We start from the raw sequence: 14,093 nt of genomic DNA on the forward strand, positions 1-14,093 counted from the left end.
TTTCTGTAGTTAGACTTGGTCAAAGTTGGTTGAGTTACTCCCACTTTTTCCTCCCCCTTTTTCTCAACTTCTTTGCCTATATAAAGGAGTGCCCCCCTCATTGTAAAATCATCATTATCTTTATGCAAAAGAGCTTTGGAGAAATTGTGCCAGCAAAACTTCGTTTGTGTAGCACTATTTTGAGAGAAAGTAAATACAAAGGAGCATTTGAAACTTAACTTTGATTAAGTGAGATTGTTATTTGTGTGAATTGTAAGCTTTGTCTATAATTCATTCAAGTTACCTTTGATTCGTACTATCTTTTGTCATTGATATTGTATCTTGTGATTGATAGAAAAGAGTTAAGAAACAATTGAATCCCGAGCTTTGACTAGGAATAATTGTGAAAATCCATAGCTAGAAGCTTTGTCTGTAGCTTGTATTTTCATCTTGATTCGCAAAATAGTTAGATTGTTGTTACTTTTAGGAGTCTTTGTGCCCTAATTGTAAACATTTTACCACATAGAAGTACAACAGGACTTAGAGCCAAACTGGTACGTTTTGGCTAGCCTTTGAGTTAGTTAAAATTTATCGGTATCATTGTTTCCAGCTCGTGATAGAAGTGAAATTAGAGATTCACCTTGCCCGTTATTCGCCTTACGAATAAGTGGATCGTTTCTTGAAAGTTAAGAAGAAAGGATAATAGTAACACCCAGTTTATAAATCTCTCAATTTCTTGCTTACCTTGAGTTGATCCAAGGAACAGTGAAAAGGGGGAGCCTTCCCTTTAAGGTAGGAGGGACTCTGTCTCACACGTTGTGGCTGGTCATCCTATTTTGCGACTGAATTTTTACCCAAAACTGTCGGTTGCAAAATATCCACCCAACAATACGTATTGAAATTAAAAATAATAATAGAGAGACTAATATAATACTCAAGGATAATAAATACTATCTTCTCGATACATGTTTCTCAAGTCAGAAAACATCTTCATATAAGTATTTGTCAAATAACGGGAATGGTACCATGTGGCTGCAAGGATGTGTCACTCTTGGAACAATTTTATTCGGTATATCAGTTTGGATTTTATGCATAGGTTTCCTCGATTCTGAATTGTGCATTTAATTTATGCAATCAACACTATTTATGACTCTCTTTTATATTGTTCTCAAACTAATGAATTAACTTGCTTGTTGTAGACAAACTTCCTTATTTCTCTACACAATATTGGGCTGATATATGTCATGTTCATGCTCACATATGTTCCGTCCTTGATTCCACGTGGCAATCTCCTCGAGCCCACTTATTCGTTTAATCAAGCAACCAACCTTTAGTTTTATTTTGGAACACTTTAGAAACCCGACAAACTTAACAACACCGTTTAACATGTCGGACGTTTCAAGTTGGATTCTGACCTGCAACGTGCCAGAGATGTAATAGGTATGCACCTTCTGCGGTTAATCACCATTGGCCATTGGTGGTGTGGGTGGAGAAATATCATGAACATTGCTTTCATGTTTAATGTCGAGGCTGTTGTAATGAAACTTGGCAGCAAAGTTGTCATTGAATGTGTATTCTGGATAAGACAGTGATGTGTAAGTCAACATAATCTCTGCATTCATCATGTTGTTGTAGAAATCCTCTGTAAAACAGTGGAAGAGGTTCTTCAACAATCTGGGCTGCTTGTGAGTTGAAGAATCTTCAGATTTGAAGCCATTGTTTTCAGCATATTCGGGACTTCTCTATTTTCTCTCGAATGTGTCATTTCCTACGTGGAGTTGCTTATAGCACATCACCTACGTGGACGACCTTATGTTTGTAGTTTGCAACAGGGGTACTTCACTTCAATCATTAATCTTGAAAGGTTCGGGCAAGGAGAAAACAAAACTTCAGCACCAGCAGATATACACATATCAATAGTCAAACCCGACCCTTCATTGAAGATCTCCATTCCACAAATCTTATGGCAGAAGAAGATATTTAGAGAGGATATATCAAAAGATTTTCACATTGTCTGTAGCAAGATATTGTCTCCCAAAAGTAGTATCCGTGATAGAAATTGATATTTCAATATATGATTTGACCAGCCGCAAAATTTACACCCATGAAATCAATGCAACTAGAAGTCTTGAATACTAGTTATCATATTGCTTATGAATCAATCACGTACATTTTGCTTAATTGGCAATATAAACTCTTCAACTTGAATACCCCGAGATTTAAACTTCATCATATTCAAAAATAACCTTATTGCCTGTTGATTTATTTGCACAACATATGCTAGGTTCAATGCATATAGTAATAAATTTGCAACTTGGCTCTAATACCATATTGAGTTTTATGATCGCTCCAAATGTAATAGCACTACCGGTCTGGTATGTGTTTTCCAAAGGCAACGATCTCTTGTATTTATATTGAAAATAAGTCAAGAAGAGACATGTCCCTTCATGGGACATGTCTATTCATTGTAATGAGATTAATATAAATGACAATTATATTTGTGTGTTATCTCTCGAGTCATTATTATTATTTATATTAATTTCTCTAATACTTACATAATAATAATAATATTTATTTTTACATATATTTAAGTATATATATGCATCTCGTATATGCTAAATATATATGCATATCTTCACTATTTTTGACTCATAGGTTTATCCAACTCGAGCTACCAAACATCAACAATGGTTATATTTGATTCGGTGACACTTGGTTGCATAATTGTTTGACACTGTTTCATGTTGGGTTCCCTAGCGGGACATTACAGACTCCATGACTTTGATCTTATGTTACTATAACAACCAGTTTTTTGGGTCTTAATTAACAACTAATATATTCAAATAATACAGTTATTACTTCAATTTCATAGGAAGACAGTTATAATAGTCATGTTCATGTGAAAGAGATTTACCATTAAAAACAGTTAAACAAAATTTCTTAACTAGGAACTTAAAGCACCATCAATGAATTTACTATAGAAATTAAAATCCACATGCCATGGAATTTGAAATTAGAAATCATTGTAGGGATGCTTTTGCAACCACCCAAGTTAGCTCACAAATACCACTATAACAAAATCATATAACGACTACCATTGAATATCGCTATATCAAAATTGAATGACGAATTACTATTAAATACCACTATATAAAATTAGGGCATCATAAACCATTGCATCAATTAGGGCATCAATTACCACTGGATCATTTAGAGCATCAGATACCACTGAATCAATTAGGGCTTCAGATACCACTATATCGTTTGGGGCTCCAGATACTACTGAATCATTCTTTCCTTTCGATTGCTTAACTATGGCATTATCATAAGATAGAAGATATGCTCATATTTAATATTCATATAAATGAAAGGCAATCAATAAATCTATCTTTTGCATCTAAGTGTAAAATAACTATAACGATGATATAACTCAATTAATCTTACCTTCTTGCATATACATCATAAAATTAAAATACCTGTTACCGACAAACAATTGAACGTAGAGCTTATCTTTGTCTATTGTACGTTTGACAACTTGGGGAGAGGTGAAACATTGTCAAGGGTTTTACCACCCAACCTCAAACCATAATTTATCCCCACACAATCTCTATCGAGAAAGGCCTTCCCTACCCAGAATAGACAGGGATCATCTTATTGTCCATTGAGCATCCTGGTATCTAAACACCATTCGACTTGACAGCAGGAGATAACAATAACAGGATCATGCACGAGCTATTAGGTGTTTCCTTACTTAGTTATTCATATTTGATTTCATTCTTGGTTCTTGCAGGTTAACAACACCTCTTCACCATTTCAATGGCTTCTTTGCTAGTGAATCCTAATTGCCTTAAAGATTATGATCATTTTGTTTTATTTACACCTCTTCACCATTTCATGGCTTCATCGTCGATGAATCCTATGTGTTAGAGAATCTAAGAGTATTATGATCTTTGTTTCGGAAATTATGATAGCATGGTTATTGATGTTGATTCATATAATCATTTAAGTTTCTACAGCTACCATTCGAATTCATATATGATGTTTAATCACAAAGATATTCTATGAAGATCTTTAATGAACTCTATGTAATGCAAGGGACCAATAGAAAGGTATTGTAAATTAATCTCAATCTAACAATGCATAGTCGGCAACAGTCGGATATTCTAAGTCAGAAAAAGAAGTTATGAGCATGAAACATATTTGTTTTATTCTCAATCCTATCATTATGTACCGACTACAATCAGTCATTATCCTCCATAAAGGAAGAACCATGAATTACGATTGCTTATACTGTATTTCATTCAACCCTGGAAATGAGTAGCCGACTACAATTGGGCTTATACTTAGAAAGAGAAGAAAATTATGAAATGCGATTTCATATAAACGTGACCTGTGATTGGGCTTGGATGTGACTTCTTTCGTCCCTAGGTCGAAACTTCTGTTGGTTGATTGCTCACCCGCTGGTTGAACTTGATGCAATATTCAATCGCCAATAGAGTAAGGGAGAACAAGGTGGTTTGATGGAGTGATTAGGAAGAATGTTTTGGTTGAGAAAGATTCAAACTCAGCTTGCAAAGGAGAATGCAGCAAATAAGGAAAAGGAGAAATGTTGAATGGTTTGGTTCATGGCTTCTTTTAAAAACTAGTCGTGACTCCTCAGCTACTATTGGTTCCAAGAAGTCCATTCAAATTCCGATTATTAATTCGATTTAACATGCCAAATGTTAATCGATTAAAAGCAAGAATATTAAAATGGAAAGAAAAGATTTGGAAGATTATAATTCGAATATTATTATTATTCAAATGTTTTGATTAAGTATAAACAGGTTTTAAAGGACCCGAAACCTTTACAAAATAACAAAAGTCTAGAGATAAACGAGAGATGTAAACATCAAAGAAAAGCAGCACAGGACAACATAAGACAGACCTCCAAAAAGAACAACCATGAGGTCACCCAAGACAAAGCTGGAAAAGACAACAAAAGAACAATAAAAGAACAGCAACCGACCAACTAAGAAGTCTTTATCAGGTCAACAACCTGATCCGCCAGAATATGCATATTTTCAGCAACAGCCTTCACCTCGTCCTTTTTACTCACATCCTCATTCTTCTTAGAATGAGCTCGGGTGCGTTTGCTTGGTCCCTAAATCTCTACCAGCGGAGGGGAGTCCTGCCCTTTGTCATTCTCAATCCGCTTCAAGAGGTTACCCACATTATCAGCCATCTATTTAAACAACTTTTCCAAAATGCCGTCTTAGCATCCATTTTAGACACCTTCCCCTAAATACCACTAATCTCTTTATCCATCACCCTTTGTTTAGCCTCAAGCAGTGGTTTCTTATGCATGAGGTTTTTAAGTCCTTTTGCATTCCCAATAACCTCTGAGAGTCTGTCTATGTGTTGGCCCAATGTACGCTCACCTCTAGCATTTTTGCTGACTTGCTCCATTTCCTTGCCCAACAACTACATTTGTTGCTTAAGGAAGCCAATCTCCTTCAAGATTGTACTAGGGTTACCAAAAAGACCCTTGGACGACCCGAGCCCACCATCAATATTATCACCCAAATCTGGAAGGTGCCCCTATTCCCCAATATCCTCATTATCCGAGTCCCCATTCTTCATAATCTGTAACCTCTCCTCTTGCCGCCTTAAAGATTTTCTTTTCCTTTCCAGTCGGTGAGCCAAAGGCACATCATCATAAGGAGGAGAGGCCCGGTCATCTTGAAAGCCCTTAATACCCTTTCCTTTACCTCCATTCCTCTTATTATAGTGATCTCTCACTAATTCCTCCATGAAATCGCTTTCCCAATCAAAATCACCTTCAACAACTATCTTTTCTTCTTTTTAGAACTACAACCAAAGCCCTTTTTCAAACTCCCCATACCCCCTTTAGCTTCATCTTGGGTATCTAAATCATACACCTTTTCCGGGAGACTCCCTTCCATATCTTGGTCTGCCCCTTTCAAACTCCTCTGGGTTTCACAATCTTCTTGGATTTTAACACATTCATTATAAGGACCGTAAGACCCTCATGGCAAACATGCTCCCCATTCGGGTCTTTCTGAATAGCCTGAGTGGAAATACTGAGAGACTGCATTAAATAAAAAGGGAAATTGATCCTAACATCATGCCTAAAGTGATTTGCCAACATGAAATGGTACCCATACAACTTAGTGAATCTCTCATCTAAAGTTAGATATTCCATTATCACAAAGAGCACAAATTGCCATGGTCGAGAAACAGAGGCCGGGTTGAAATACGAATTACCTATTTTAACCAATCGACTTTTCTCTTGCTCTGTCTCCACAAAATCATCGATGGCCCTATCCCAGAGCTTCCTCTCCCGATAAAAATTAATCCCGTCCATGTCTAGCCCCGTGACCTCCGCAATTACTTCTTCGGTAACATCCATTCGCTAGTTACCAACCATAACAGAGCCATCCTTCCAAGATTTGATAAATTGGTGCGTAATAGCTAGATTGTTACCTCTAAGCCTTTCCATGTACCCTGTGAAATTGCCACGCCTTAGAATATCCCATACCTCCGTCTTGTTCCTCCACTCCGAGTAGCTAGCCGGCTCCACCCTTTTCCTTTTTCCTCCCATATTCACTTCATCAAATTCGTTGGTTTTCAATAATTCAAATGTTATTATATTTGAATATTATTATAATTTTATATTATATATGTACATGTAAATATTAATGGGGTGACATCACTTTATTAAATTATTATAATATAATGGTGCCATCTCATTTCTATATCTATATGTACGTATATAGATATATCTATTATAATAATAAGGTGAAAGATCATATTAAATCCTCTGAGGTATGATTAATATTTTAACCCAATTATTTATGTTTCTCAAATTATTTATTTAAATAGCTCATGCGAGTCCCACAAATGTATCTTGTTTCAAGTTGTTAGGTCATCAACCCATCTGCCCAATGATGGTGATGCTCTTGTGCTTAATTCTTTTCTGACAATGCTTCCACCCCTTCAACGTGTTTCCTACAAGGAAATTCTCTGAAATTAAATCATAACAAGTTCTAAATAATCATAACAGCTAGCTGCCTTTTCAATTCCAAAAATTCGTTAGCATGTTATCTTCACATGAAATTATAACCACTAACCATCTTACCATTTTGCAAGATTATAACGAATTTAACTGTCAACTGACTTCATGTGAACCTCAATGGCTATATTTTAAATTAGGTCAAAAATTGGGATGTAACAGTTACTATGATGAATTGTGTTATGCTGAGATAACATGTTTTAATGAGAATCTATGTGATAAGATTTTATCATTGACATCTTTTGTTGGCAGCTATGTGTGCCTGCCATACTCAAGATCTCTCTCTTGCTAAGAGGGGGTGTGGAAGATTATAGTTGTAATAGAGATCTTTATCTCTAATTTTGCTATATATTGAAATTAAGATAATACCTATGTATTGTGTTTACAGCTGGAGAAGATATTTATGATAATATTTGAGATAATATTATATAAAGACACATGGGTCATGCATTTGGAAACATGAAAAGTCTTGTAATTGGAAATTGACGAGACCTTTGTGTGTAATGTGAAGGGTCTCTCATTTCAATTTACATATGTGATCGGTTAGTGTACTAACATATGACTTCAAGTGGAAAGCATTGTACTTGAATATTTATTTATCAATAAAAGAGATATTTACTGATGTGACTGGGTTTTTCCCATCAAGTAGAAGGGTTTTCCTGAGATAATCCCCTGTGTCTTTTGTGCATTTTATTCTACTTTTCTTGTTGTTGTTTATCATTATTGTTTGAGCAAAACAATAACAGAGGTTAATGTTCTAGACAAAATATTTCCACTTATAGTATGTTTTTGCGTCAAATTTATTATGAATCTAGTTAAGAAGTCAAATAAGAGGACTAAGATAGTAGAGGGCATCCAATCAAAGTATTGAATAAATTGTATGAACATTTTAACTACAAGAGCACTAGAAAATATTGAGGTATTTATAAAATATCATAAAGCTACTACTTGAATGAGAACAAATATAAATACAATTCCAAGTGATAAGAATGTTTAACTTAATATGCATGGACACCAAATAATAACATGGGTTAATACATGTGTCTATACGCATGCACGTACACACATTAACAATGACAAAGATTGAATTTTGTTAATTTGTGTGTTAATTCATGCCAAATATCAATTCAGCTCAAAACCTATCTATTTAAGTTTTCTAATGCATATGATAAGAGTGAATAAAATGTTAGTGCTAGTTGACTTATTCTAGGAGCCATGCAAAGGATAACTATGAGTGTTACAAAGAGCTATGAGGCTAGCTCATAATGAGAGGCATCAATGGTTGAGTTTTGTTGGACCTCATTGGCAAATCGCTAGAGAGATGGGAAAAACCTTGAGCAAAACTTGGAGCTTTACTACAAACAAGAGGTAGAGGCACAATAAAATCGCGCACATATTGCTACAATTATGCTAGGCTAGTTGGTTACAAAAGAGTCAAATCTGATATGTTGATTGGTTAAATATTAATTAGTAGATAGGAGACGAAGAAAAGTAGAAAATGTTGTTAAAAATGTGGAAAAACATCCCTTCGGGTGTCTTAATCTAGTTGAGATTACATGCTAATTTGTTGGATTTGATGCAAAACTCCCAACTATTGCATTTGAGCAACAAATTCTACATCAAAGGTAATGTCCTTCATTTTCAACTACTAAGAATAGGACTGTGGATCATGAAACATTTCAAGGTAGTCTATGGATGAATCGAAGTCCTATTGATTCAATGCAAACATGAGTGACAATAGGTTAGAGGCATGAAGTGTGTAGCTCATTGTTCATAGAGTTCTTTTTCTCTATTGAGGGTTTCTCGAAAGTAAACTTTTATTGCACATTGTTATGTGTGTGAAGCAAGTTGTTTTGCACTTTAGAAGTTTCTACTCAAGTACTTTGTTGCATGTCATATGTAGCCATTAGAATTGATAACGTGCATGCAAAGGAAAATAGTAGATTCTCACTTTAGAATTGATAAGAAATCAACTGAAGCTTGACACAACTGCCCTTATGGATCATAGATCTTCCCTATCTATGATATATTTTCAATCTCCTCATTGATCTAACAAATAAAATTCATTTTCATCCAAAAAGGTCACTTCTTACTTGTTCATGGGTTTGGCCAAACAAAGACTCAGTGTTACCAAACAAATCCCAAGGCAAGCAGGCCAAAATGAGACCCAAGGACTCATGACCTAAGTTTTGGAGCCCCAATGAATAGACTATACCAAGTCTATGAAAACTAGGAAAGAAAACATTTAAGTGAAAAATGCTTAAGCATAAAAGCATGAGAATCAAGTCATTTTTGAAGGGTTTGGAGGACATCTATAGAATAGCTAGAGTGCTAAAATTATGAAAAATGGTTGCACCATGATACCACCCCTCGGCCCCAATTGGATTATTGACAGTAGACCCCCACAAGGGGCACTATTCCTTGACCTTACTTGGCGCACTACCCCCAAATCTTGGGCCATAGTATCTATGGTGTCCTATCATTATTTATGCAAAAAGGAGAATTAAGTAACCACTTTAGTGCCTTAGCCTAATGAAGGGAATGGTAGTCTAAAATTTTGCCGCTGCTTTTTACATTATTGGAGAAGGTTTTGTGGATAGCGAACAATAAATACCCAAGTCCATGTACAGTATTGTAGGGAGGAATTTTTATTCCATTTGTGTACAGTGAAAAGCTGAAAAAAGAGAATGGGAATGACATTAAAAATTTATGGGAATGAGATTCACAAACTACTTTCACTCATTGCATAAGTTTCATTACTTGATCTCAACTATGCTACTTAGTTGCATTTTACCTGATTTAAGTTTTCACAAGATATCATTTATAGAAATAGAGATCACCTGTATTGATTCTAGACAATGTGAAATCAATAATGGCTATTGTCAAGCCAAATGTTTGTGCTTCCATTCTTTTCCCTTGGAGAATGAATTTTATTGTCTTCCTTTGGTCACGATTTAGAAGAACATTACCCCTGCACATACAGAAAGAATAACCATGTACAAGAATGTTAGCAAGGATGCACAAGTCTTTAGTCTTGAACACTTTACTAAGAGATCACACACAACTGAGTGTACTGGAAACTATAGGTACATCATGAAGCAGCTACAAGTACAGAGGGGCAATGAGGGAACCAGTGCAAATCTCTGTGCTCAAACTCGCAAGCTGCTTCTGCTATAGCAAGAGAACTTGTTACCTAAGAGAAACAAGCAAAGGACCAATATATATTTCAAATTAATATTGTTTGGAATAAAAAAGTCAATGTACTTTTCAAGAGCTCCTTTGTAAAGAATAATTAAATATAATAACCTGCACCAGCAAGCTTCGAGCTTCATCAAAGTCTAAAACCACAAAACTTTCGAGGTCCTGCCCTCCATCTGCTAAAATGAATGTTGCATACAACTGAACCACAATTTGTTGAGAATCAAAATTATCTTCTGCTTGGATGACATCTTGTACACTAGAGTCTCATAATCCATATTTGAAACAGCAAATCACAGGAAAAATTAAAAACTTTGACCTGCTTTTCAGGAAATGCCATAGGGTGATCATTTTCTGATGTGTGCTTTTCATCCCATTCCTCCCATGCGTTCACTAGAAAAGCATCATATGTACCTTCACAAACTCTTATTCTGGAAAATTGATCATATTCAGGATTTTTTTAGTGCGTAGTAGAAAAAAACAGAGCTCAAATAACAACAATGGTTTTTTCAATGTGTCCATTGCTGAGTTATTCTCAGCAGCAAGAAACAGCATTAGTAACTATATCTTACCACAGAACTTACGCTTTTGTTTCTATGAAGTTTATACAAGTATTATTGTTAGCAGTCTTGTCATGTGCACCACGTAGACAATTCAGTGTTTTGGAAAGTGATACCTCCGTAACAAGTTCAGCACAAGTCTGCATAAAATGAACATGTTTGCACATGGGATAACAAATAAATTCCAATACATTTAGGAACCAACACCTTGGCAGAAAGATGATCCCATCAGATGCCAAGAGAAATATAACTCAAGAATATATTACACAACTATGTTACATACTTTCTGGGCTTCTCCATTCACCAAAAAATCCCCACCAAACGGTACAATTTTAAAGACATTTCCATGTCCTTTGAAAGCTTCTCCAAATGTCCCTTCGCCAATTTTAATAATATTGTTTGCATCACTGTTTAAAAATATACTTATATGAGGAAGCTTAAATTCCAAAAAAACGTTTTTTCACTTTAAAGAGTATTATATTAAAAAAAGAGCATATTAAAAAACAACAGCTATCCTCAAATAGAAAACAACCAAACAAGCAGTAATGGTAGTTAAGAACAAAATGGCTTGCACTTGGAAGCAAAACAATGCTATTATTGACAGTAATCAAACTTTGATCCGATTATATCAAACGGAGCAGGTTAAGGTAAGTCAGAATAAGAGAACGTAACAAAGTTGGTGCTTTAAAAAAGTTTTTCATTCATCGAAATAAAATGATACATGCAGACTTATACAGGAGAAGCAATACTTACAGTGTCTTAAATACAATAGAAAGAAAACAATATGACATGATTATCTTCTCAAAAAATACTTCAAGGAGAGAAAAATAGTACATAAAACACTTGCATACTTTATTGACTCAACCATTCACAATATAATAAGATATTTCTCATTTTTTAAACCCTGATTCATATGTGAGTATTTAGAGACCCCTCAATGTAGGAAATCATTAAGCAATATTACCCCTCATATTCCCTAGTAAAGACACAACTCTAGGCCCCACTAGGTATGGAGGCGTGTTATACAATGCAAAGCATGGTTTGTAAACTCACCAAGTACTCGTGAGCTTTTTCAAATGGCAAGTATTTGCAAGGTTTACTAATAGATTTATCAGTGTCAAGCTTTTCCAAGTTCTACATAAAAATGGGCATGTATTCAATGAGTCCAAACACTTGACTCGCAGTGCCCCTAAATCCTCCGAATAGGGACTACCCATCAAGCCCATAAGGACATTGCCCCCAAGCCCTGAACAAACTCATTTGATATATTTTGCAGCTTCATTTTGCATTAAATATATGGTTTTTTTCAAAATATACTTGTTTTTTAAGTAGCCAAGACAGAAACTTTTGTTTTGTTGACTACTCTCTGAGTTCTAGTTTGCAAACTAAGATGAAAGAAGACAGCACATCCAACAATTCAGTCACAAAATCATTTCCCCTGTAGCCTTTTAATTGCCTTTTGCACCTTGATTCATTGTGATGTGTTTTCTTTTGGATGCTTTCTCTTCTAAGGTGTCAGTTTCCATGATATTGTTAGTTCAACAAAATCATTCATTACCTTTTTGTGGCTCCTTCTGCACTGTGTTGCATCATTACAGCAAGCAATTTTTTTTCTTTGGTTCGGTAAGAATTTCTCCAATGAATTTTTGCCATTGAGGATGTTGATAACTTGATACAAGTGTTACAAGTCTCGAAATCACCTTGGTCTCAGCAATCTGATTTTTACTTGGACTCCACACCAAATCTCAATGCAGAATAAGCAAGACTCCATGAATTGAAAAATTCAAGAAAATCAAATATTTTTATTTTGAAGGATTGAAAACTTGTTTCATGCACCCTTCGATAAATAAAGGTTTAAAAAACAATAATGTCATCAAATACAGACTACTTTGATTACATAAATATAAATGCAAATTTTAGCTGAAGAAAACAACATATTTAGATGCATAATATCATCAAACGTGTACAAAATTCACCGACTCTATTCTGATGGATAATTAACTACAGGTAACATCACCTCTTCACTTCTGGTAATGAGACTATGAAACAACATGAAACTATGGCATTGTCATATTTTTCAAGCTAAGCAATGATATGATAAAGGGCCTAGATTAGAACTAAATTCGAGCCAATTAGCAAGGACTATGGATTGTTTGTTACCAAACAACTAATTCACAAGCCTATTACTGTAGAAAAAGATAGACCATCAAATGTTGTTTGGACCAAATAACCAACCAATGCTCACAACAACAATTTAGTAATGCCAGAAACCAAGACAAGAAGTAGACCTAAAATCAAAACATGATAAAATAGACATAAATTATGAAGTAGACACATTGAGCTAAAATATAATGTCAAAATTTAGATCATTCACCTGACATAACAGTAAAATACTCTCTTTGAATTGACACCTCACCAAAATAAAATATATTTTTACTGAAAGATCCTCGCAATTCACACATTGAAATTTTACTTTTTAACATTCAACGTTGATAAAAAGTAGACACAATATTAAAACATGTGGCAATAATATATGTACATTGTAGACACAACAAGCTAGAATGTAATGTCCAAATATATATGCTCCAAAAAGACACATCACTTGAGCTAGTGCCCTTACTCTTGTACCAACGACACTATGAGGACACAGCTTCAAATTATGAGGGAATTTGAAGTGGTTTTGAACAAAAATCTGACTTGACGCCTACGCATACCCCTGCAAAAAACTTATCTAGGTGGCCTAGTTTGAGAGTTAACAACTTGAGTTTTATTAATTTTCATGTAAAATGCCTTTGGGATCATGCCCATCACTTATAAGGAAGTATGTTTGTCCATTTTCATGCTTCCCTTCGTCAGTTTTTACAGGTGTTCCAAGCACCTGGTTTGAGGGCTCAACGGAAGTCTGCATCATGCACATTTTTAGATTAATCCATAGTTACACCACCCTGGGGGACGGGGGGACGGCGAAACGGGGGGACAAGTTTCCGGGACGGGGGGACAGAGGGGCCTTAATTTGGGGACGGCGGGGGGACGGTGGGGGGACGGCGGTGGGGGGACAAGAGGGGTGTATATATCTATGCATATGGTATTTAAAAATGTTAGTTATGAAAATATGTATTGCAATATAGGATGTAAAGATGTAAAAGAGTGAATACTTGAAACATTGCATTGAATTGGAACATCGAACATTAAACATAAATAGTCGAATTTGCAAATACTGAATAACAGGATGTCCCCCATCCTCGGTGGAGGTGGTGGAATCTAGTGGCACCGCTGGGGAC

At 35.4% G+C, this 14,093-nt stretch overlaps 1 protein-coding gene across 2 annotated transcripts in view; it reads right to left on the reverse strand.

The window, feature by feature from the left end:
• The window catches only part of HASPIN (Protein kinase superfamily protein), an 82,179-nt gene that overhangs the window by 23,922 nt on the left and 44,164 nt on the right, over nt 1-14,093 (reverse strand). Inside the window, exons 6-11 of one of the 2 annotated variants that reach the window (XR_016355570.1) lie at nt 11,096-11,219; nt 10,837-10,952; nt 10,572-10,683; nt 10,361-10,453; nt 10,145-10,247; nt 9,895-10,025 (exon numbers count right to left, since the gene is read on the reverse strand). Coding sequence is in view for 1 of the 2 variants with exons in the window: in XM_089797897.1 (XP_089654023.1) it covers nt 9,895-10,025; nt 10,186-10,247; nt 10,361-10,453; nt 10,572-10,683; nt 10,837-10,952; nt 11,096-11,219 (638 nt within the window). In the remaining variant the exon portion in view is untranslated. The remainder of the gene's footprint in view (nt 1-9,894; nt 10,026-10,144; nt 10,248-10,360; nt 10,454-10,571; nt 10,684-10,836; nt 10,953-11,095; nt 11,220-14,093) is intronic. The other variant, XM_089797897.1, reaches the window with a different exon arrangement.

This window comes from Cupressus sempervirens, chromosome 8 (genome assembly GCF_028749045.1).
Source record: "Cupressus sempervirens isolate cs-2001-9-10 chromosome 8, ASM2874904v1, whole genome shotgun sequence".
Taxonomy (NCBI): domain Eukaryota; kingdom Viridiplantae; phylum Streptophyta; class Pinopsida; order Cupressales; family Cupressaceae; genus Cupressus; species Cupressus sempervirens.